General features: G+C 43.3%; 1 protein-coding gene across 2 annotated transcripts; it reads right to left on the bottom strand.

Annotated features, from left to right (window-relative positions):
• Positions 1–2,591: 2,591 nt before the first annotated feature.
• TM2D1 (TM2 domain containing 1) lies at positions 2,592–17,658 on the bottom strand. Of its 2 annotated transcripts, none has more exons than XM_069738162.1 (7): positions 17,534–17,658; positions 16,081–16,150; positions 11,439–11,547; positions 11,257–11,348; positions 10,129–10,202; positions 8,363–8,480; positions 2,592–3,501 (listed from the first exon to the last, which is right to left on the bottom strand). In XM_069738162.1, the coding sequence occupies exons 1-6, from the start codon at positions 17,639–17,641 to the stop codon at positions 8,370–8,372; spliced, it is 564 nt and encodes a 187-aa protein (XP_069594263.1). In that variant the 5' UTR covers positions 17,642–17,658; the 3' UTR covers positions 2,592–3,501; positions 8,363–8,369. The 2 variants fall into 2 exon arrangements, with proteins under 2 accessions (XP_069594263.1, XP_069594264.1); XM_069738163.1 differs by having other exon boundaries at positions 16,081–16,154; positions 17,538–17,657.
• Between the last annotated feature and the right edge of the window lie 7,115 nt (positions 17,659–24,773).

Below are 24,773 nucleotides of genomic sequence, written 5' to 3' on the forward strand. Positions count from 1 at the left end.
GTACAGGAGGAGGAGGTGAGCTGTGACATCACCTATTGTGAATGGTGGATCCTGTGTTATCTACTGTATATAGAGGTGTTATCAGTCATTGTTTTGTGCAAAGGCCATTGTGCAGGGAGGGAGGGAAGGGGAGCTGTGACAGCTATCGTAATTTGTGGTTCCTGTGTTATCTATATTTGGCTATTACCAATGTAATTCTATCTGTGATGATGAGAAATTACCTCTACAGAATAGGAAGCGTCAGACTATTATGAGGCTCTAGAAACAGAACCAGAAACTCTGTGGTAAGGATGAAAAACTGCAGTTTTAAAGGGATTTTCATAGTTCCACAAATTGCCACCACTACAAATAGGATACATGAATAAAACACACTCACACACTTAATTCTTGCCAGGTACCTCCCTGCTCCACACTTTCTTGCAGGGGAACTAGAACTGAAAAATGGGACCTGCAGTCTTTACACCTCAGCTACATTATGACTTGGGAAGTCTACAATAGGTTTATAAATGTAACAGGCACCTTGAAGAGGAACTGTCACCAGAATTCACAATATCAATGGCATTCTTAAAACAGACATTGGACCAGATGAGGCTGGAGTGCTTACTATGAAAACCATGCCAAATTGGCTGTTTATTCCGGATATTAAAATAAACATTTTATGAGTCCAGCTATAATATAAAAGAGCTCGAGTCCGAGTGTATTCAATCTCCATCCACTCAACTGGACTGTCAGCTGCAGCTTGTACGAAGTAGTGTGAAATCTCAGCAACAGGAGGGACACTGAGGGTCAATCGGGCTAAAAAGGAAAAAGGTTGAGCAATGGCAGGGAGGAGGGAGACCGTTAATCAGACTAAAGATGGAGACTGAGTAGCATGGAGGAGACACAAAGGCTGTTAATCAGGCTGTGTGGGCAGAGATTCACCAATGGCAGGGAAGAGGGACACTGAGGAGCTGTCAATCAGGCTGGGTCGGAAAAGATTCAACGGCAGCAGGGCGGAGGAGCACTGAGGAGTAGTTATTCAGGCTAGGTGGGTGAAGGTTGAAATAACATTTCTTAAAGGATTATGCCAGCCATTCTATTATGGGTTTTAGAAATAACTACATCAGCCTCATCAGGATTTATTTAGTACTATGTGTAGTTTTTCTATTGCTAAATCTGGTGTCAGACTCAAAGTATCTGCTGTGTAGCAATAATGTTTCATCAAAATAAAAGGGGCAATTGTACCAAAAATGACAGAAACTGACATAAAATCCATATCATCTTATCGTTGGCTGGAGAAATATTATTTAAAAAGGGGGAAACTTTTCTTACGGATACACACAAGACTTGATAGGAGACCTGGCAGCTGAATATGAAAGTTGTAAATCTCAAAAACTTGTCAACTACAGACAAAGCAAAAATTCCTTCCAAGCGAGAGCTGCCAGAACCACGGGTGATTACATAACACCGAGGATTGGGTTATGATAGGCAAATCACATTAACGTATGGTCTAACAGCTCACTATGGCCAAGACTTGGGAAGCAGAACCAGTGTTCTCTCCGCCGATGGCTTATAGAAAGGGATCCCGATAGAAATGAGCGATCTTAAATATCATATACGTAATGGTATAAAGCAGCAAGAACGAAGGGGATCAATCTGTTGTATTAAAAGCATCTCTTGGCGTCTGTGGTCCCAGGGTGCAGCCTGCCGGCCTGGCGCACCATATATCATGTGGTTATTATTTCATTATTGTTCAGCTGCTACATCAAAGGTCGACACGATGAAGGAAAAGTAATCCTCATCTTGCATGGAAGCATTTCACGCCACTATGAGCAATTGAATATCTGAATGTCGCCATAATAACTCCAGCTTTAAACCGCTTATTCGCGCTATCCAGTGGGTGGCGGTGCACAACAGTGCCCCTTATGGCAGGAACTGGTACTGCAATGTCCACAAGCGGCTTTTATTGATTGGAATAAAAGAAAAATTACATTGCATGAAACTGCATCAGAAAAAAAAAAAAATCACATCCACTACTGGAGAACAAAAGGAAGGCAGAAAAAAAATAAGTTGAAAAAAAATTTACACTCACCTCTCAGACAAAGGTCGATTCGTCTCACACAGCGCTGCGTCTCCCATTGGTCAACCTACACTTGGAGCATCATTGTGAATCTGTTCCTTCCGCTCAGTGACTGCCGACTGGCTGCAGTGGTCAAGTAGAGTACCCCGCCACAAGTGGATGCCATAGACTTGTTTAGCAGTGTTGAGTACCGATGGGAAGTGTCAGCCTGGAAGGCGAATATGTAGTTTTCATTTATTTTTATTTTTTTTTTACCTCCCAGGACCCAGTTAAGGTTGCCCAAATCCCCAAGCCATTTTTGGGGCATTTTAGGTTATTAATGTGTTAATACTGGGGTTTTTCCAGTGAATGGGGCCAAGCCGTAGTACTAGAGAAAGTCACATCTGGGCACAGCAGTTTCAGGTACTGCAGAAAAGGGGCAAGATCTGAGCTCCCTTATCTTTGCATCTGTGGCGGACCAGGGAGTGGACGCTCACTACGTGCCTAGTAAAGGCCTATATTAAGTATAGGCAGTAAAATCCTTGAAAACCCATTTAATGAGAAAAAAAAGCTATTTTATTGCCATTCCTAATGTGCATTACCTGTAATCTGTATCTACAAAACATTGGACACCTACATAAAAAAAAAAAACTTAAGTATCTGCAATATTCACACCACAAGTCGTCCCTGCAGTATCGCCACATTTACAGTTTTTGTTGGTGCAGGTTCCAGCCCAACACCGGGAGCATCGACAAGAACGGCAGAGAGAAAGTTACAGGTAATCATCCGTGTGAATATATCGAGGCGGCAGAACAATCCAGGCACTTTCCAGATCAATACAATGTTCTCCTGAAATCTAATGGTGGAAAGTTATTTAGCTGCAGCAACACAAATAGTCCGGAAACCTAATTCATTCCTTATGTTGGAGTCTGGGTTCTTGGCAGATGCTGATAACACTATGATAGATTAAAAAGCAATGTTCTGTTCTGAGCTGGGAGACTGCAAGAAACTAGATTTACTTCTCAGAACGCTGCGCCGTTTGCTAGACGGGAGCAATGTGGGCGAGATATCAGAAGGGAGCAATGTGGGCGAGATATCAGAACGCGCATGTACGGACACCCGGAGATAATCTCACACGTCTGGATTAGGTGATCAACCAGTAGAAGAAGAATAAATATTAATGTACAGGATTCCTTGAGAGTCGATCCCTCATCCGATCTCCAGGTTGTCCCCACAAAATTAATTATGAAATTGTCCATGACGTGATGACATCGGGGGGGAATGGGCATCCTGGGGAAATCACTGTTGTCTTGCAGACAGGAAAGTTCAGATAATCTCCAGTGCAATAAGAAGAAGAAAACTCCTAAGAGGAAATTCACATGAAATAAATGATGAGGGATCCACCATCGGGACTGGAGAATGTAGTCAGCCACTGCCGGCAGGGATTACGACTTATTCTGGGGCTGCCGAGAATATGGAGTATAAAAAAGAAAAATTAGAGGTGTAATTCCTGTAGATTGATAGGCACAAAAGACATTACTCCTCACGGTAGCGAGCAAACATTTCTTATACCAAGTACTTGGAAAGATGTGAGGCCTGGGTCCGGGGAAATGCAGGCACTCTCTAAGCATGGTGTTGCTGGATGGAAACACATTGGATAGAGCAGCAAAACCGAGCTGCGATGTGTAGCGCTGCTGTGGAGTACTGCAGAATAGCTCCTACTATAGAGATTGGGAGCTGTTCTCCAGCACTCAGCAGCAGACACTACACAAACTGTTTCAGTCAAACGGTTTACATCCGGCCATGGCTGAAGCATAGCCAATCAGTGGGGGTGTCGAATACTGGACCTCAATACGTTGTGCCCAGACAAGCCGCTTTAACCTCTTCTCACAAATGAACACAACTGTTTGTTCAGATGTACTTACATCCCAGGGAGAGCACTCAGGAGTTGTGCCCGTGCTATCCACAGCCACTGGGTGTAGTACACAGCTGAGCTCTAGCACTTCAGCCCCTCACTTGCCACTTTCAATAGAAATTTGACAGAGAAGTTTAATTCTACTGAGGGCAAAATCTTTGAGGGTTTTCTAAGAGATGCTACTCTGGAGTATATCCCTAAAATAAGCTCACGATCCAGCATCTACATGGGTTTATAAGGGAACGGTAGCACCATGGATGTACGCTATCTGGAGCCTTTGAAGGTGTTTGATAGAGTGCCACATAAATGGTCGGTACATAAAATGAGAGCAATGGGACTAGAGAAAAATATGTGTTATTGGGTTATGAATCGCCTCAGTTAGAAAAGGGTGGTTATTAATGAAACACTTGGATTAAGTCACAGGATACACACAGGGGTCAGAATTGGGCCCTCTTTTAACAGATTAATGATCATGTAGCAGGAATAGAGAGTAGAATTTCAAAATGTGCAGAGAAGATATTAAAAACTGTGAGGAAATCATCACAGAAGAGGATAATTTAATATTACAGAGGTATTTATGTATGCTGGAAACTAGAGCGGGTGCAGAGAACAGCAGCAACAAAGTTTATTAATTGAGTGAGTTAACTACAATATCAAGGCAGGTTATCAAAAGTGGGGTTATTCAGTTTGGAAAAAACAAAGGTTTAGGGGCGATCTTATCACAATGTATAAATATATGAAGGGACAATACAGAGATCTTTCTAATTATCTTTTTACACCTAGGCCTTTGTGACAAGGGGACATCCTCTACGTCTAGAGGAAAGAAAGTTTAATCATAATCACAGACTCTTCACTGAGTGAGTAGTGAGACTATGGATTCTTCACTGTACAAGCAGTGAGACTATGGAACAGTCCTCCACAAAATTATTATTATTATTATTATTATTATTATTATTATACATTTTTATAGCGCCATTTATTCCATGGCGCTTTACATGTGAATACGGGGCAAATATAGACAAATACATTAAACATGAGCAGATAACAAGGCACACGAGTACATAAGGAGGGAGGACCCTGCCCGCGAGGGCTCACAGTCTGCAGGGGGTGGGTGAGGATACACTAGGAGAGGGAAGAGCTGGCTGTACGGCTGTTCAGTAGGTTGAGGATCACTGCAGGCTGTAGGCTTGTCGGAAGAGATGAGTCTTCAGGTTCTTTTTGAATGTTTCTATGGTAGGCGCAAGTCTGATGTGTTGGGGTAGAGAGTTCCAGAGTATGGGGGAAGCACGGGAGAAGTCTTGGATGCGGTTATGGGAAGAAGAGATGAGAGGGGAGTAGAGAAGGAGGTCTTGGGAGGATCGGAGGTCGCGTGTAGGTAGGTACCGGGAGACCATGTCACAGATGTATGGAGGAGACAGGTTGTGGATGGCTTTGTATGTCAGTGTGAGGGTTTTGAACTGGAGTCTCTGGGCGATAGGAAGCCAGTGAAGGGCTTGACACAGGGGAGAGGCTGGGGAATAGCGGGGGGACAGGTGGATTAGTCGGGCAGCAGAGTGTAGGATGGATTGGAGCGGTGCCAGAGTGCTAGAGGGGAGTCCAGAGAGTAGGAGGTTGCAGTAGTCGAGGCGGGAGATGATAAGGGCATGCACTAGCGTTTTTGCAGTGTTGCGGTCAAGGAAAGCACGGATCCGGGAAATATTTTTGAGTTTGAGACGACAGGAGGAGGCAAGGGCTTGGATATGTGGCTTGAAAGAGAGGGCAGAGTCGAGGATCACCCCGAGGCACCGGGCGTGTGGGACTGGGGATAGTGAGCAGCCATTGACATTGATGGATAGGTCTGGTGGAGGGGTAGAGTGAGATGGGGGAAAGATGATGAATTCTGTTTTGTCCATGTTCAGTTGTAGAAAGCGAGCAGAAAAGAAGGCTGAAATGGCAGACAGACAGTGCGGGATTTTGGTAAGCAAGGAGGAGAGGTCAGGTCCGGAGAGGTAGATCTGCGTGTCGTCAGCGTAGAGATGGTACTGCATACCGTGGGATTCTATGAGCTGTCCCAGGCCGAAAGTGTAGATGGAGAAGAGTAGGGGTCCTAGAACAGAGCCTTGAGGAACACCGACTGACAAGGGGCGAAGTGAGGAGGTGGTGTGGGGGAGGGAGACACTGAATGTTCGGTCTGTCAGATATGACGAGATCCAGGAAAGGGCCAAGTCTGTGATGCCAAGGGATGGGAGGATTTGTAGCAAAAGGGAGTGATCTACAGTGTCAAAGGCAGAAGACAAGTCCAGGAGAAGGAGGACAGAGTAGTGTCGCTTGCTCCTGGCAGTTAGTAGGTCATTGGTGACTTTAGTTAGGGCAGTTTCAGTTGAGTGATGGGAACGGAAGCCTGATTGTAACCGATCAAAGAGGGAGCAGGAGGAGAAGTGGGAGGACAGTTCAAGATGGACGTGTTGCTCCAGCAATTTGGAGGCATAAGGGAGAAGAGATATTGGGCGATAGCTAGACACAGAGGATGGGTCGAGGGAGGGCTTTTTGAGGATGGGTGTGATCTTGGCATGCTTGAAGGATGAGGGAAAGACACCTGTTGTGAGTGAGAGGTTGAAGAGGTGCTTTAGGGTTGGGATGAAGACCGTGGAAAGGTTAGGGATGAGGTGGGATGGGAGCGGGTCAAGCGTGCAGGTGGTGAGGTGTGATCTTGACAGGAGGGTGGAGAGCTGATCTTCTGTCATGGTGGAGAAGCTGGTTTTGGAGGAGCAGGGTTGAGCAGCTAAGAGGGGCAGTGGGCGCTGTGGGCCAAAGCTTTCTCTGATCGTATCGATCTTCTGTTTAAAGAAAGAGGCGAAGTCATCAGCAGAAATGAGGGGGGAGGGAGGAGGTGCGGGGGGACGGAGTAGAGAATTGAAAGTGTTGAAAAGCTGTTTAGGGTTGTGGGACAGGGAGGATATGAGGGATGAGAAGTAAGTTTGTTTTGCGGCAGTGAGCGCAGACTTGAAGCTGGCGAGGGACTGCTTGTATGCAGTGAAGTGGTCGGCAGAGTGGGATCGCTTCCATCTCCGCTCAGCAATCCTGGAAGCCCGTCTCAATTCTTTGGTCAGGCTGGTCAGCCAGGGCTGCCTGTTAATTGTACGAGTTTTACTATGCATGAGTGGGGCGGCCGAATCGAGTGTTGTTGTTATGTTGTAATGGATGATTCACAAATGAGTTAAAGGACGGCCTGGAGGACTTTCTTGAAAAAAGTTATCAACAAACCTTATGTATTTAGAAATGGTACCAGTAAAAACTACAGCTTGTACTCCAAAAAATAAGTCCTGATACAATAAATAACTTTCTCCACAAACTTTAGACCCATCTGGAGAAATTGCTCACATTGGATACAGTGCGGCCGGAGCGCACACAGATTAAATATTGAAGCCTAAATCTATAGAAAATCCTACATGAGTGGAAAAAACAACCACATAGAAAAGCAGACACTATTCCTTGAAACCCTGATGAAGGCAGATGCCGAAACGCGCGTCGGGGTGGACACTTCCATGAAACAAATCACCTCTGACCAGGTATAGTCTAAATGAGGTTACTGTTACTATTATACGTATCATTGGTATAGTCTCACGATAACACTAATTGAGTCATCGCTATCCTCATGTCATACTCAGCAGTGACTGTGTTTTAGGCACCTATGCACTTTACTAATTAGATAGGTTGCCCAAAGATACATACCTATACTTTTTCTGTCAGATACTACTTATGTCGTTTGATATTTTCAGGTGACTACACCGTCTGGGCATTCAGGTATCACTGTATTTGTTCTATATTCATGCACTACTGCATTTTAATTTTGATTCCTAATATATCCACAGATACACACAGATCTCCATTTTACTAAAACTACGGTATATGTATTTTTTTATCTATATATTTGGCACAGGTTGATATAAATAATATATAAAAATATGTAAATGTACAGACAGCTGTATAGATACATACTTACCTGTGTGATTGTCACTTGGAATTGTGTCCGCTATTCTATTTCGTGGTTTTTCCCACCCTATATTTCTTATCCCTGATCAATAAAATTGAATGTAATATTTAACACTTAATGACTCTCGATGTCGGTTTTTCTTATTTTTTAATCTTTGTAGATGGGTTTTGTCACACGACAAATACAGTGAAGCAGAAAGTGATCGCAAGTGATTAAGAAAGAAAAAAAAAATTACAGAAGAGTTTACAATACCCTTTGGGGGGGGGATGGGGAGTTGGCTATAGTTATAATACACTGTCTAATGTTCACAGTACTGTAAAACTATTTGTCAAATATTTTCTAATGCTTCTAAATAATCTATGTACCCTTTGTTTATTGTTCAATAAAGACGGTTTTATAAATAAAAAAATACCCTTTGATGTGAAACGTGACTTACTGGGGTACTATGGGTACAACTGCGACTCTCTGAACGTCTCATTATTGATAGTCAAGTGGATCAGCCTAGCCCCGTAGTAGTCGATTATATAACTGGATCCATCAGACGGTCCAACAATCTGCAAGAGACAAAAAAAAAAATTAGGGATTTTTGTGTGCTCACCTTAAAATACTTTTCTCCGAGCCAATCATTGGGGGACACAAGACCATGGGTGTTATACTGCTGCCACTAGGACGACACTAAGTGAATAAAGATTAACTCCTCCTCTGCAGTATACACCCCTTCACTAGCCAGTATTCATCCAGTTCGGTAGTAAAGTAGTAGGAGTATTAAACGAAAGACAAAACTATGTCAAAACCTAAGTAGTAACAACAAGCCAAAGGGCTAACAGGGTGGGTGTTGTGTCCCCCAATGATTGGATCGGAGAAAAGGATTCTACGGTGAGTACACAAAAATCCCTATTTCTCCTACACCTCATTGGGGGACATAGGACCATTCGACGTCCTAAAGCAGTTCCTGGGTGGGGAGCAACATAGCTGCTAATACCCCATGTACCACTGGCTTACAGCTAAGGTACCGCCGACTGCAGAATGAGCCTGCCATGGGCACCGTCTGCAGAGGATAGAGAATGAATGTGGTAGTGTTTTGTAACAGTATGCAAGCTGGACCAGGTCGCAGCTTTGCAGACCTGTTGTGCTGACGCCTGGTGCTGAATGGCCCAAGAGGCGCCCACCGACCGAGTAGAATGGGCCTTAATCCCTGCTGGGATAGGAACCCATGGATCCAAAGGCATTTTGTAGGGAGGCGCCACACGAGAAACTCCCTGAATGAACGTCTTAACCGGTAATCTGGTGGCAATTTTTCGTTGGAACAGGACTGACAATGCTGACACCTGTCCTTTGAGAGAGCCAAGTGCGAGACCCGACTCTAGGCCCGATTGGAGGAATTCCAATATGGAAGGAATGGAGAATACTAGAGTAGATCGTCTATGGGCATTGCACCATGCGAAAAAGATTCGCCAGGTACGGTGGTAAATGCGCATGGACACGGGTTTCCTAACCTTGATCATGGTGGAGGATACCTTAGGGGAGAATCCAGCTTGGCCTAGAATCCAGGATTCAACGGCCACGCCGTCAAAGACAGGGCCCCGGAGTTCTGGTGGTAAATCGGGCCCTGTGAGAGAAGATCCGTGCGATCTGAAAGCCGCCAGGGGACGTCGGTGACCAGCTGAACCAGTTCCGCGTCCGCCAGTACAGTGCCACTAGGATCACTGGTACCCCCTCTGCCCTGATCTTCTTGATGACCCTCTGTAGCAGGCCTCACAGAATAGTGAAATGTATTAGCAGACAGATAGAAATAAATCAAGATTTGCTCTGCAGTAGATTGCTGGAAGTCTCAGCTAATTTAGTGATTCGCCAAGCTATCAGGAGCCGGATATGTGGAAACCATCTGCCCACATCAGCTGATCTCAGACTGCAGGGGTTGATTATATCTGAAACTTTCTTGCAAACTCTTAGAGGCAGTTTCCCTCCATCTGCATTATATAAGTATACACAGAAGGCATCCCATCAAAAAAAGAAGAAAGTTCCAACACCCCGCAGCTTCTGGGGTGGCATTATATGGGGCAGACTCATGAATTTTATATTAGCGACATTTCAAGGTCGGCAAATACAAAAAGTCTTCACATTGTTCTCTGCGGTCCAAATTGTCCAGCGAGAAACACTTTTTTTTCTTAAATCCAATTCAGTATTGTGCGCGGCGCTCACCTGCATGGAGATGAGGATAAAATCAATGAGGCTGCCGATCCCACAAAAGCCGACTGTGCAGAACTTCAGCATTCCTGCGAAGAAAGAAAAGTACAGATCAGATGCTTGAGACAGAGAGCACACGTCTATTCAGGACTGTCAGATAAATATTAGGGGGGTGTTAAGGATTTCATTTTTCCAATTCCCTTTTACAGGGGCTGTCCAATTTACAAAACCAATTTAAATTAGCATCCTCAACCCTTACAGAAGAGCGTGGTAATAAAGAGCATCACTCTCCCTGGAGGACCGGCCCTGTCCGGCATTACAGGCAACGCATTCATATGAATAAACGAGGTGCAATACCAAGATTCTCCTGTGGTGGTGTTGTAGGGAAAGTCAACACTTGGCAAACTAACAATGCTTACTTCCCAGTGAATGGATCACGTTCTGATCAGACTAATATCAAAGGACTCTTCTTAAAAGCATGACGTGTCCGCCGTTCTCAGCGGCCATGGGTCTTTTACTCACACCGATCACTGATAAGAAAGATTGTTCTTGATAGATATCCAGAGCGAACAATCAGCGTTATTTAAGTATTATAGTAGTTATATTCTTGTACATAGGGGCAGTATTATAGTAGTTATATTCTTGTACATAGGGGCAGTATTATAGTAGTTATATTCTTGTACATAGGGGCAGTATTATAGTAGTTATATTCTTGTACATAGGGGCAGTATTATAGTAGTTATATTCTTGTACATAGGGGCAGTATTATAGTAGTTATATTCTTGTACATAGGGGCAGTATTATAGTAGTTATATTCTTGTACATAGGGGCAGTATTATAGTAGTTATATTCTTGTACATAGGGGCAGTATTATAGTAGTTATATTCTTGTACCTAGGAGCAGTATTATAGTAGTTATATTCTTGTACATAGGGGCAGTATTATAGTAGTTATATTCTTGTACATAGGGGCAGTATTATAGTAGTTATATTCTTGTACATAGGGGCAGTATTATAGTAGTTATATTCTTGTACATAGGGGCAGTATTATAGTAGTTATATTCTTGTACATAGGGGTAGTATTGCACTGTTTTTATTCTTGTGCAGTGGCTTTTGGATGATACATAATGAGCACAGTCTCTTACCTAGAGCAGGGTAACCCAGGTAGAACCTGTCAGCTCCCAACCATCCAAGAAATAATGAGAGCGCCACGGCCACTTTGTAGGAATATCCATTCCTGCAGGTATTTAAAAAAAAAAGAAAAATCTGTGTGACCTCCTGTGAACAGAACATGGCCCTATGGAGCGTACACGGGACTGGTACTTACACATTGCGGCACGGGAAGGGTCTGTGGAACCCGATTTCTTTTCCAGAGAACGTGGTGACGTTCCCCCCATTATCTTTACAGGAGATATTTGGTGCAGGATAACATGGAGCTAAGTGAGAAAAACCACACGATTAATTGGGAGAAGTCCAGGGGCAGCAGTGGCGTATTCGGTTTGTAGCAATTATGCATTTAAAGGGGTTGTCAGGACATTTGGAAAATTAGCATAAAAGACAGGAATTATATTAATAAAAATAATATTCCTTTATTTAAACTCCCACTGTTCGGTGCTCCTGTAGCGATAACATCATGTCCATCATTGACGTGAATGCTGCAGCCAATCATTCTTGTTAGCATTCATTCAGACATGTGACTTCTGAGGACGGCGATTGTCTGCAGCAGTTACATGAACGGTGGGGATCACCTGGCAGAGGTAGCGCTAAAAGGAAGATGACTAGACCCCTAAAGTCTAATGCTGATAGTCGTAGCATACTGCAATACAGGAAAAAAAAAAAACACAACAAAAGACAGTGTCTCAATTTTTCCACCATGTTCCTTTAAATTCCCCTCTTCTCTGTTGGCTCCGTACACATTAGGTTTGTAAATTTGGTTTTCTGAATTAAAACCCCAGTAGAGAAACATGTAAAGAATAATCATCCCACATTATTATCTCTCCATAAAGCTTTACAGCCCTGTTAACAACATCATCAAGGAAAAACAGCAGAAAAATAACGTTCCAAGAGCAAATCGGCCGTGCGGCCATTACATATAAAATTTAGAAAATTCTTTACACTATTTAGAAAAAAAAAAAAAAAGTTATTGCATGGAAACCATCAGCAGGTTGCAGTTGATGGATCTTTTATTTTAATTATTTTATTGAAATTTTTTTTTCTTCTTAAATATAATATATAAAAAACAACAGTTATTACGTGGATAACAGTTCCTGAATCTTTCTATTACCATCATCGTGTGTTATCCAGTCAATTTTTACATTAGAGAAACAGTTATTGCAAGGAAACCATCAGGGACAGTCACAGCTGATGGATCTTCACTTTTATTCATGCATTATGGTGCCAACCAATTTTTTTTTTTTTACATCATTTAGAAACAGTTATTACATGGAAACCATCACCAAATTATGGATGATAAATTTCTATTTTATTCATATGTTAACTGGTCTTTTTTTTCTAAATCATACAGAAAAAAGCCACTTAGACGAAAGTCATCAGCAAGTTGCAGAACAGTTGATAAACCTATTTGTGGATTGTGTGGTCTTTTTTGTTTTACATTCTATAGCAAAAAAAAGATTTACATTTAATGGAAACCATCGGAAAGTTTATAGATATTTCATTTAACTTGTGTGTTTGTCATTTTTTAAAATTATACAGAAAAAAAACAAAGATACTTGGAAGTTCTAGTCATGGCCAAAAGTATTGACACCCCTGCAATTCTGTCAGATAATACTCAGTTTCTTCCTGAAAATGATTGCAGACACAAATTATTTGGTATCATCTTCATTTAAATTTGTCTTAAATGAAAAAACACAAAAGAGAATGAAGCAAAAAGCAAAACATTGATCATTTCACACAAAACTCCAAAAATGGGCCAGACAAAAGTATTGGCACCCTCAGCCTAATACTTGGTTGCACAACCTTTAGCCAAAATAACTGCGACCAACCGCTTCCGGTAACCATCAATGAGTTTCTTACAATGCTCTGCTGGAATTTTAGACCATTCTTCTTTGGCAAACTGCTCCAGGTCCCTGATATTTGAAGGGTGCCTTCTCCAAACTGCCATTTTCAGATCTCTCCACAGGTGTTCTATGGGATTCAGGTCTGGACTCATTGCTGGCCACCTTAGAAGTCTCCAGTGCTTTCTCTCAAACCATTTTCTAGTGCTTTTTTAAGTGTGTTTTGGGTCATTGTCCTGCTGGAAGACCCATGACCTCTGAGGGAGACCCAGCTTTCTCACACTGGGCCCTACATTATGCTGCAAAATTTGTTGGTAGTCTTCAGACTTCATAATGCCATGCACACGGTCAAGCAGTCCAGTGCCAGATGCAGCAAAGCAACCCCAAAACATCAGGGAACCTCCGCCATGTTTGACTGTAGGGGCCGTGTTCTTTTCTTTGAATGCCTCTTTTTTTCTCCTGTAAACTCTATGTTGATGCCTTTGCCCAAAAAGCTCTACTTTTGTCATATCTGACCAGAGAACATTCTTCCAAAACGTTTTAGGCTTTTTCAGGTAAGTTTTGGCAAACTCCAGCCTGGCTTTTTTATGTCTTGGGGTAAGAAGTGGGGTCTTCCTGGGTCTCCTACCATACAGTCCCTTTTCATTCAGACACCGACAGATAGTATGGGTTGACACTGTTGTACCCTCAGACTGCAGGGCAGCTTGAACTTGTTTGGATGTTAGTCAAGGTTCTTTATCCAACATCCGCACAATCTTGCGTTGAAATCTCTTGTCAATGTTTCTTTTCCGTCCACATCTAGGGAGGTTAGCCACAGTGCCATGGGCTTTACACTTCTTGATGACACTGCGCACGGTAGACACAGGAACATTCAGGTTTTTGGAGATGGACTTGTAGCCTTGAGATTGCTCATGCTTCCTCACAATTTGGTTTCCCAAGTCCTCAGACAGTTCTTTGGTCTTCTTTCTTTTCTCCATGCTCAATGTGGTACACACAAGAACACAGGACAGAGGTCGAGTCAACTTTATTCCATGTCAACTGGCTGCAAGTGTGATTTAGTTATTGCCAACACCTGTTAGGTGCCACAGGTAAGTTACAGGTGCTGTTAATTACACAAATTAGGGAAGCATCACATGATTTTTCGAACAGTGCCAATACTTTTGTCGACCCCCTTTTTTATGTTTGGTGTGGAATTATATCCAATTTGGCTTTAGGACAATTCTTTTTGTGTTTTTTTCATTTAAGACAAATTAAACGAAGATGATAACAACAACAAAGAGTTTGTGATTGCAATCATTTTCAGGAAGAAACTGAGTATTATCTGACAGAATTGCAGGGGTGTGAATACTTTTGGCCATGACTGTATATGGAAACCATCAGCAAGTTGGCAATGATGCATCTTAATTTATACGTGTTATTTTTAATCATCAATAAGAGAATCATGGCCCTTCATTTCAAGAATGACAGATATAGACAGCGCCTCTCTGAGGGACCCCAGCAATGCCATCATTTGGGTAAACAGGAGTTAAAGGGGAACTCCCTTGAAAATGTCACTATGATGATGTTACTACTCAAGTAGAGAGAGTTGCAGTGAGGCCAGGACTTGCCATATTTTCACACGCATATTATGGCCACCATACATTGTGTGAATTAGCCCTTAAAATGGCTTTCCACTTTTACAAAAAATGGACCCCAAAGATTTCCAGTATTGCAAAATAACACAATCAGATAGTTGTCACCCTCCCCCGTTCCAGCTCTCCCATCACTGCAGCGGTGTCTGTATTTTGTCTTCAATGATGACATCACGTTGAGAGCGATCATCACTGCAGCACGAGCCGCCAAGTTCAGTGATTGGCTGCAGCGATGCTATACGCTGTCTATGTGATGTCACCACTGGAGCAGCGTCAGGGAGCCAGAGGACGGGAAGTATTACCCGATTTTATTTATTTTACAAAAACAGGAAAAATTTAATAATCACTTTTCTAAAACTAGGGTTAAGATCCTAGAGGAAGACGGAAAACAAAAGCCACAAAAGTTGAGATACAACAAAAGGAAAAAGCAGGTGAAAAAAAAAAAAAAGAAACGTTAAGATCTGCCATCAGCAGCTTGTGGACGGTTTCCAGGAAGACATTTCTCTTAAGGTACCTTCACACATAACGATATCGTTGCTTTTTGTGACGTAGCAACGATATCGTTAATGAAATCGTTATGTGTGACAGCGACCAACGATGAGGCCCCTGCTGGGAGATCGTTGGTCGCTGAACAAAGTCCAGAACTTTATTTCGTCGCTGGATCTCCCGTGGACATCGCTGGATCGGCGTGTGTGACACCGATCCAGCGATGTCTTCACTGGTAACCAGGGTAAACATCGGGTAACTAAGCGCAGGGCCGCGCTTAGTAACCCGATGTTTACCCTGGTTACCATCCTAAAAGTAAAAAAACCAAACACTACATACTTACCTACAGCCGTCTGTCCTCCAGCGCTGTGCTCTGCACTCCTCCTGTACTGGCTGTGAGCGTCGGTCAGCCGGAAAGCAGAGCGGTGACGTCACCGCTCTGCTTTCCGGCCGCTGTGCTCACAGCCAGAGCAGAGAAGCAGAGCGCCGGGGACAGACAGCGGTAGGTAAGTATGTAGTGTTTGGTTTTTTTACTTTTACGATGGTAACCAGGGTAAACATCGGGTTACTAAGCGCGGCCCTGATCTTAGTTACCTGATGTTTACCCTGGTTACCGGCATAGTTGGTCGCTGGAGAGCTGTCTGTGTGACAGCTCTCCAGCGACCAAACAGCGACGCTGCAGCGATCCGGATCGTTGTCGGTATCGCTGCAGCGTCGCTTAATGTGAAGGGGCCTTTACACTAAGCAACAAGTAAAATAAAGACACGCAAAACAACAACAACAAAAAAACACAACAACTCAACATTAACAACACCTTCCCTTTAATAAAGGCACTCACCATAAGCTGTAAAGTTGGCGCACCGGATCGGCTCTTGAGTCACGGGGTTTATTTCAGGGTCCATGCACACATATGTTCAAGGATTAAGGAAAAAGTGGTTATCAGCTCTAACCCGCAGTACAAAGGTAAAGCGACTGTCCCGACCCACGTACATTTTGGCAAACTGCAGTCTCGCTTTTTATGTCTCGGTCAGCAGGGGGTCCTTCAGGGTCTCATGCCATAGCATTTCATTCACATGTGGGCAGACAGTTTGCGCTGACACTGATGCCCCCCCCCCCACCGAGCCTGCAGGACAGTGTGACTTTCTTTGGACCTTGATTAGAGCTCATCCGCCATATCCTGCGTTACAACCTTTCATCAATTTTTCTCCGCCGTCCACATCCAGGGAGATTAGTTACAGTGCCACGGGTTGTGAACGTCTTTAATACACCATGGACAAAGAAACATCAAGATCTCTGGAGACGGACTTGTAACCTGGACATTGTTGATATTTTTCAACAGTTTTGGTCCCCAAGTCCTCAGACAGTTCTCTTCTGCTCTTTCTGTTCTCCATACTTAGTGTGGCACACAGACACCCAATGCAAAGATTGAGGCAACTTCTCCCCTTTTTATCTGGTTTCAGGTGTGATTTTCGTGTTGCCCACACCTGTTACTTGCCACAGGTGAGCGTGAACGAGCATCACAAGCTGGAAGCAAAGTTGTTTACCTACACTTTTGTCCCGACCATTTTTTTTGGTGTTTTGTGTGAAATTATGTCCAATGTGCCTTTTTTTGTGTTGTTCCATTACATACAAAGGAAATAAGCATGTGTGTAACAAAACGTGTCATTACAATAGTTTTCTGGGAGAAACACGTCATTTTATGGAATAATTTCAAGGGTGCCAACACTTTCGGCCAGGACTGTATAAATAATGTTAATTAACCTCCAAGATGCTGCGGTTGATTGAATCGGAGCAGTTGGATACACCGGTTCAACCATTATAAGGCAATATGAAGGATCTCATTCATAAGTAGAACTATCCCACTAGACTCCGGCACGCAGACACTTTCCAGCCTTTCGGACGACGGCTGAGAGCACAGAAAATAAAAAACATTGCATCTCTTGGCAGAAAAGGGGGGAAATGAAAGAGCAAAACTGATAGTTGGTGGTGGGAGAAAAATGACAAATTGTTACATTCACACCCCAAAAAAACATGGCGGACAACACTGAGGAGGCGTAACCACGGTAACTGCACAAATTTACCTCAGTGAAGAAACACGAGAGCAGAGGAAAAAAAAAGTCACTTCATACAATATATATTTATATATATATATATATATATATATATATATATATGTATATACATACACAGGATATAATACAAACAGGACACCGCAGTCACTACTGCGACTTGTGGTTCCACAGCCTCCCTCCTACATGCCATCTCCCCACAGATAACACACTCAGGTCAGGATATTGTCCCAGCCGCAGCTCGTCGCACTTCTGGATCCCGTCATCGGCGGCCACACACAAGAACCAGAACCCGGAGATCAGCGATAAACCGAGCCCGACCGACGCCATCTTACGTGAGGCAATATAGATCCTGTCAAAGAAGAAGGTTCCGCCACCGCCGCCGTCACGTGACAGCGTGCGTGACCTCTCCCGGCGCCATCTTGAGCGTGGCAAAATACAGCAAAGAAGGGGGAAAAAAAATGTTTAGCTAGAAGGTAGGAAGGAAGAAACACGGATGTGACCGATTATGTCATTTATCTACTTGTTTCCTTGTGTTGGGAGTCATATCAAAGCAGTTTTTTTCTTACAAAATATATTTAATGTATAACTTATTTAATATATATATATATATATATATATACATTATATATATTATGAATTAATATACATATGATAAATATAATATATTATATTTATCATATATTAATGTATTATATATATATATATTTGTTATGCATAATTATATTACTATGTATTAATATATTATCCTGAAACATATAAAGAAAAGTAAAAAATATAATAATAATAATAATAATAATAACTCCATAAAAATTGGCTTCCATACAGCCGGGCCACTGCTTCCTTATGTAAAAATGTGCCGACAGGTTCTCTTTCAATGTCATTATCTGCAGTCTGGGAGATCGCATACTAGAAGATAGAACTGTATTTCTGTCCAGAGACGGAGCCTCATATTCTGACCGGAAAATTGTGTTGAGCTCAAAAAAGTCGCAAAAAATCCAAATGTTTCCAACTATTTGCAACTTTCTTTTCGCTGTAACCTTCGGGTCACAACGAGACGCCGTCCGGTGGTGAAAGCTGCGACGTTCCAGCTGCGTAGTGCCGTCTATGGCGCCAGACTAGTGGACGTCATGGCGGAATCATACAATAGAGAAGGCGTCCTCATTGTCACAAGGGCTTGGATACACCAGCTCACTGTATCACACAGGACAGGATTAGATACACATCAGTAGAGAGTATCACACATGATGGGTTAGATACACAGCTCAGCAGAGAGTATCATGCCATAGGGTTACACATACAGCTCAGCAGACAGTATCACACAGGATAGGATTACATACAGCAATCAGCAGTTAGGGTATGTGCACACGTTGCGGATTCCATTGCTGATTTTTCCGTTCGGATTCTGCAGAATCCACAGGTAAAATGACCTATGTTTTACCTGCGGGTTTTCTGCGGATTTTGTGCAAATTTTGTGCGGATTTCATCTGCGGTTTTACACCTGCGGATTCCTATCGAGGAGCAGGTGTAAAACACTGCGGAATCCACACAAAAAATTGACATGCTGCAGAAAATAAACAGCTGCGTTTCTGCGTGGAATTTTCCGCACCATGTGCACAGCGGATTTGGTTTTCCATAGGCTTATTACATTGTACTGTACACCGCATGGAAAACTGCTGCAGATCCACAGGGCCAAATCCGCAACGTGTGCACATACCCTGAGTATCGCACAGCATAGGATTATACACAGCTCAGTTGACAGTATCACACAGGATAGGATTAGATACACAGCTCAGAAGACAGTATCACAATATAATATTGTGTGATACTTTCCAATTACTTTGCACTGTGAGTTACTGCAGGGTGGTATTATGTAGACATTGCAGGGCAGTGTGATTAGATTAGGAATTACAAGGACATCTGGAACACTATAAGTTACCATGGTACAGATATTATTTAGCATGGCACAGGTATTATTTAGGTATGGTGCAGATATTATTTAGCATGGTACAGGTATTATTTAGCATGGTAGAGATATTATTTAGCATGGTACAGGTATTATTTATGTATGGTACAGTTATTATCTAGCATGGTACAGATATTTAGGCATGGTACAGGTATTATTTAGCATGGTTCAGATATTATTTAGGCATGGTACAGGTATTATTTAGCATGGTACAGATATTATTTAGGCATGGCACAGGTATTATTTAGCATGGCACAGGTATTATTTAGGCATGGCACAGGTATTTAGCATGGTACAGGTATTATTTAAGCATGGTACAGGTATTATTTAGGTATGGTGCAGGTATTATTTAGCATGGTACAGGTATTATTTAGGCATGGCACAGGTATTATTTAGGTATGGTACAGGTATTATTTAGGCATGGTACAGGTATTTAGCATGGTACAGGTATTATTTAGGCATGGTACAGATATTATTTAGTCATGGTACAGGTATTATTTAGCATGGTACAAGTATTATTTAGGCATGGTACAGATATTATTTAGGCATGGTACATGTATTATTTAGGCATGGCACAGGTATTATTTAGGCATGGTACAGGTATTATTTAGGCATGGTACATGTATTATTTAGGCATGGTACAGGTGTTATTTAGGTATGGTACAGTTATTATCTAGCATGATACAGGTATTATTTAGGCATGGTACAGGTATTATTTAGGCATGGTACAGGTATTAGTTAGGCATGGTACATGTATTAGTTAGGCATGGTACAGGTATTATTTAGGTATGGTACAGTTATTATCTAGCATGGTACAGGTATTATTTAGGCATGGTACAGATATTTTTTAGGCATGTACAGGCATTATTTAGCATGGTACAGGTATTATTTAGGCATGGCACAGGTATTATTTAGGCATGGTACAGGTATTATTTAGGCATGGTACATGTATTAGGCATGGCACAGGTATTATTTAGGCATGGTACAGATATTTTTTTAGGCATGGTACATATATTATTTAGGCATGGTACAGGTATTATTTAGGTATGGTACAGGTATTATTTAGGTATGGTACAGTTATTATCTAGCATGGTACAGATATTATTTAGGCATGGTACTGGTATTATTTAGGTATGGTACAGTTATTATTTAGGCATGGTACAGGTATTATTTAGGCATGGTACAGGTATTATTTAGGCATGGTACATTATTTGCTCTCTGTATGATGATGATGGCACTTTATAGCAGTCTTATATGGCATAATACTTGCCCATTGTGGACACCATATCTCTGTTAAAAAAAGGAATTCAAATACTGTAGTGTGGTAAAGAATACTGTAAAGCGGATTTCTTATGATTCATACGCCCAGGTTATGGCCCTGTTATTTATGCCCCGTATGAGGACGGGCACTAGCAGGCACCATGGAGCTAACAATTATATACTGTGTAAACGTTTCCTATCAGGGTTTTTACAAGTAATCGATGTATAATTAAGTAGAACCAAATGTGGAATAGAGCCCAATAACACATAGAAAAAGAGGTCAGAAAAATGAAAATCCGGCAATCAGGTAAACTGAGAAATGCAAACGCTAAATCTGGAAACTTTAGCATCCATAAAAAGAAGCTTCCAGGAAATTCTTCAGTGAGAAAGCGATAAAACATAAAATTAGTTATATGGGGAGCACTTATGTCCCTGACAGCTGCTGATGATAACGTGTCAGCCAATCAATCACAATTATATGCAATTAAACGGAGATCAGAAAATAAACACCTTCAGTGCTGGCTCCAATGGGATGTGCCCGGAGGGGGGCAAAGGGAGAGGTGGGTCACAAGTGAACCCCGGAGGGTCACGTCCAGGGTCTGATGAGATCTGGCCATTTGGATACAAGACGTCATTTTTCATGTCCCTCAGACCATTACTGACCAACCATTATCCTGCCATTACGGCATCCGCTACAATGGAGGGGTACTCGGTCTGGACAATAATTAGTTAGATGGCACTTGTCACATCCACATGATGCTACAATCCGTGGTCACCAGTAGGACATGATGTAATCGTGATTCACCAGACCAGGCCACCTTCTTACATTATGGCCCAGCTCTGATGATTATGTTCCTAGTAGAAGTGGATTTGGTGGTGGGGTCAGCATGGGCACTCTGACAGCTCTGCAGCTTCACTGCCCCATATACAGTGTGAGCTTCTGCTCTGCGTGTCCTGACACCTTTCCATCATAGCTGTGATGCTCTGTGTGTATTGACACCTTTCCATCATAGCTGTGATGCTCTGTGTGTATTGACACCTTTCCATCATAGCTGTGATGCTCTGTGTGTCCTGACACCTTTCCATCATAGCTGTGATGCTCTGTGTGTATTGACACCTTTCCATCATAGCTGTGATGCTCTGTGTGTCCTGACTCCTTTCTATCATAGCTGCGATGCTCTGTGTGTCCTTACATCTTTCCATCATAGCTGCGATGCTCTGCGTGTCCTGACACCTTTCTATCATGGCTGCGATGCTCTGCGTGTCCTGACACCTTTCTATCATGGCTGCGATGCTCTGTGTGTCCTGACACCTTTCTATCATAGCTGAGATGCTCTGTGTGTCCTTACACCTTTCTATCATGGCTGCGATGCTCTGCGTGTCCTGACACCTTTCTATCATGGCTGCGATGCTCTGCGTTTCCTGACACCTTTCTATCATGGCTGTGATGCTCTGTGTGTCCTGACACCTTTCTATCATAGCTGCGATGCTCTGCGTTTCCTGACACCTTTCTATCATAGCTGCGATGCTCTGCGTTTTCTGACACCTTTCTATCATGGCTGCAATGCTCTGCATGTCCTGACACCTTTCTATCATGGCTGCAATGCTCTGCATGGCCTGACACCTTTCTATCATGGCTGCGATGCTCTGCATGTCCTTATACCCTTCTATCATAGCTGCGATGCTCTGCATGTTCTGACAACATTCTGCCATAACTAACAGTGACATTCTGTAATTTGTGGTACAGTTGCTCTCCTGTAGGTTCGGACCTGATAGGCAAGCATTCACCCCCATGGATAGTTCTGCCATATACCAGGACCACTCCACAATACCTTCTGTAAACCAGGAACACTTCAAGAGACCTACCATAAACCGGAAATACCCCTTAAGACCTGACATATAAAGGGAACATCCCATAAGACTTGCTGTATACTAGGAACACCCCACAAGACCTCCCATAAACTGGAAACACCCCTGAAGAACCGCTGTACACAGGTAACACCCTATAAGACCTGCTGTTTACAAGGAACACCCCACAAGACCTACAGTATACCTGGAACACCCTACAAGACCTGTCTATAACAGGAACAACCCGCAAGACCTGCAACAAACCAGAAACACCCCTGAAGACCTGTCGTATACCGGCAACACCCCACAAGACCTGCCATATACTAAGAACACCCCACAAGACCTGCTGTATACCGGGAACACTCCACAAGACCTGCCGTATACTAAGAACACCCCACAAGACCTGTCGTATACTAAGAACACCCCACAAGACCTGTTGTATACTACGAACACCCCACAATACCTGCTATATACTGGGAACACCCCACAAGACCTGTCGTATACCTGGAACACCCCACAAGACCTGCTGTATACCGGGAACACCCCACAAGACCTGCTGTATATCGGGAACACCCCACAAGACCTGCCGTATACTAAGAACACCCCACAAGACCTGTCGTATACCTGGAACACCCCACAAGACCTGTTGTATACCGGGAACACCCCACAAGACCTGCTGTATACCGGGAACACCCCACAAGACCTGCTGTATACCGGGAACACTCCACAAGACCTGCTGTATACCGGGAACACCCCACAAGACCTGTCGTATACTAAGAACACCCCACAAGACCTGTCGTATACTACGAACACCCCACAAGACCTGTCGTATACCTGGAACACCCCACAAGACCTGCTGTATACCGGGAACACCCCACAAGACCTGTTGTATACCTGGAACACCCCACAAGACCTGCTATATACCGGGAACACTCCACAAGACCTGCTATATACCGGGAACACTCCACAAGACCTGCTGTATACCGGGAACACCCCACAAGACCTGCTGTATACTGGGAACACTCCACAAGACCTGCTATATACCGGGAACACTCCACAAGACCTGCTGTATACCGGGAACACTCCACAAGACCTGCTGTATACCGGGAACACTCCACAAGACCTGCTGTATACCGGGAACACCCCACAAGACCTGTCGTATACTAAGAACACCCCACAAGACCTGTCGTATACTACGAACACCCCACAAGACCTGTCGTATACCTGGAACACCCCACAAGACCTGCTATATACCGGGAACACTCCACAAGACCTGCTATATACCGGGAACACTCCACAAGACCTGCTGTATACCGGGAACACCCCACAAGACCTGCTGTATACCGGGAACACTCCACAAGACCTGCTATATACCGGGAACACCCCACAAGACCTGCTGTATACCGGGAACACTCCACAAGACCTGCTGTATACCGGGAACACTCCACAAGACCTGCTGTATACCGGGAACACTCCACAAGACCTGCTATTTTGGAGATGACCCAGTCATCACCATTTGGCCCTTGCTATTCTTATCCTTGCATTAGCCTATTTTTCCATTTTCCAACACCTGAAGGTCTATCTGACTGCTCTCTTGCTGCCGGATATTTTTCCTATCACGTATTTTTTCTCATGAAGCTAATTTTCTGGAGTCCTGAGTGTCAAGGATGGAGCTGCGGACTGGATAACTCATCGGGTTTCAGATCATAAATCCAAACTTTTATAAGATCTCTTCTCTTACAACGCCATTTCCAGTCCTGACAGCCCCTGATATTTCTCTCCTATTCTCCGTTACCCCTTCACCGCTATCATTGCGCCATTTCTGTAATCTATCACGTTTAATCTTGTAACGTCTGGCACTGGCTCTCCTCTTTTATATACCGTTATATCCAGGGCTTTCCTGCAGCGGAGCTCCAGCCTGACGCTGACAGATAGCAGCGTGTCGCTGAGATTTGGAATTCTCTTTATATTTGTGGAGTGGCAGCAGTTGCGGAGCGCAGATTCATTCTGTCTGTAGTCGTGGAGGAATAAAAGACCGGCTTCGGTGCTGCACGTTTGAAGTTGATTTGCTGGGATATGCACTTTGGAGGTTAATGATGTAACAATGATTGAAACAAAGTTACGTTGTTTTTTCTAATTTGATCTTAGTGACTAAAAACGGGGAAAGAATTGTAACAAAACAGGAGCTGAAAGAAGCTCTGACATTCACCTGTTCAAAGATTATAAAAGGGGGAATTTGTCACAGACTGTACACAAAGGTGTCCTGACACCTTTCTATCATAGCTGAGATGCTCTGTGTGTCCTTACACCTTTCTATCATGGCTGCGATGCTCTGCGTGTCCTGACACCTTTCTATCATGGCTGCGATGCTCTGCGTTTCCTGACACC

This window comes from Ranitomeya imitator, chromosome 8 (genome assembly GCF_032444005.1).
Source record: "Ranitomeya imitator isolate aRanImi1 chromosome 8, aRanImi1.pri, whole genome shotgun sequence".
NCBI classification, from domain to species: domain Eukaryota; kingdom Metazoa; phylum Chordata; class Amphibia; order Anura; family Dendrobatidae; genus Ranitomeya; species Ranitomeya imitator.

Coding starts and splice junctions, on each gene's coding strand:
- TM2D1 (XM_069738162.1), bottom strand. CDS start 17,641: ATGGCGTCGGTCGGGCTCGGTTTATCGCTGATCTCCGGGTTCTGGTTC. Junction 10,203..11,256: donor CCTGGGTTACCCTGCTCTAG/GTAAGAGACTGT, acceptor CTTTCTTCGCAG/GAATGCTGAAGTTCTGCACA. Junction 8,481..10,128: donor TTATCCTCATCTCCATGCAG/GTGAGCGCCGCG, acceptor TGTCTCTTGCAG/ATTGTTGGACCGTCTGATGG.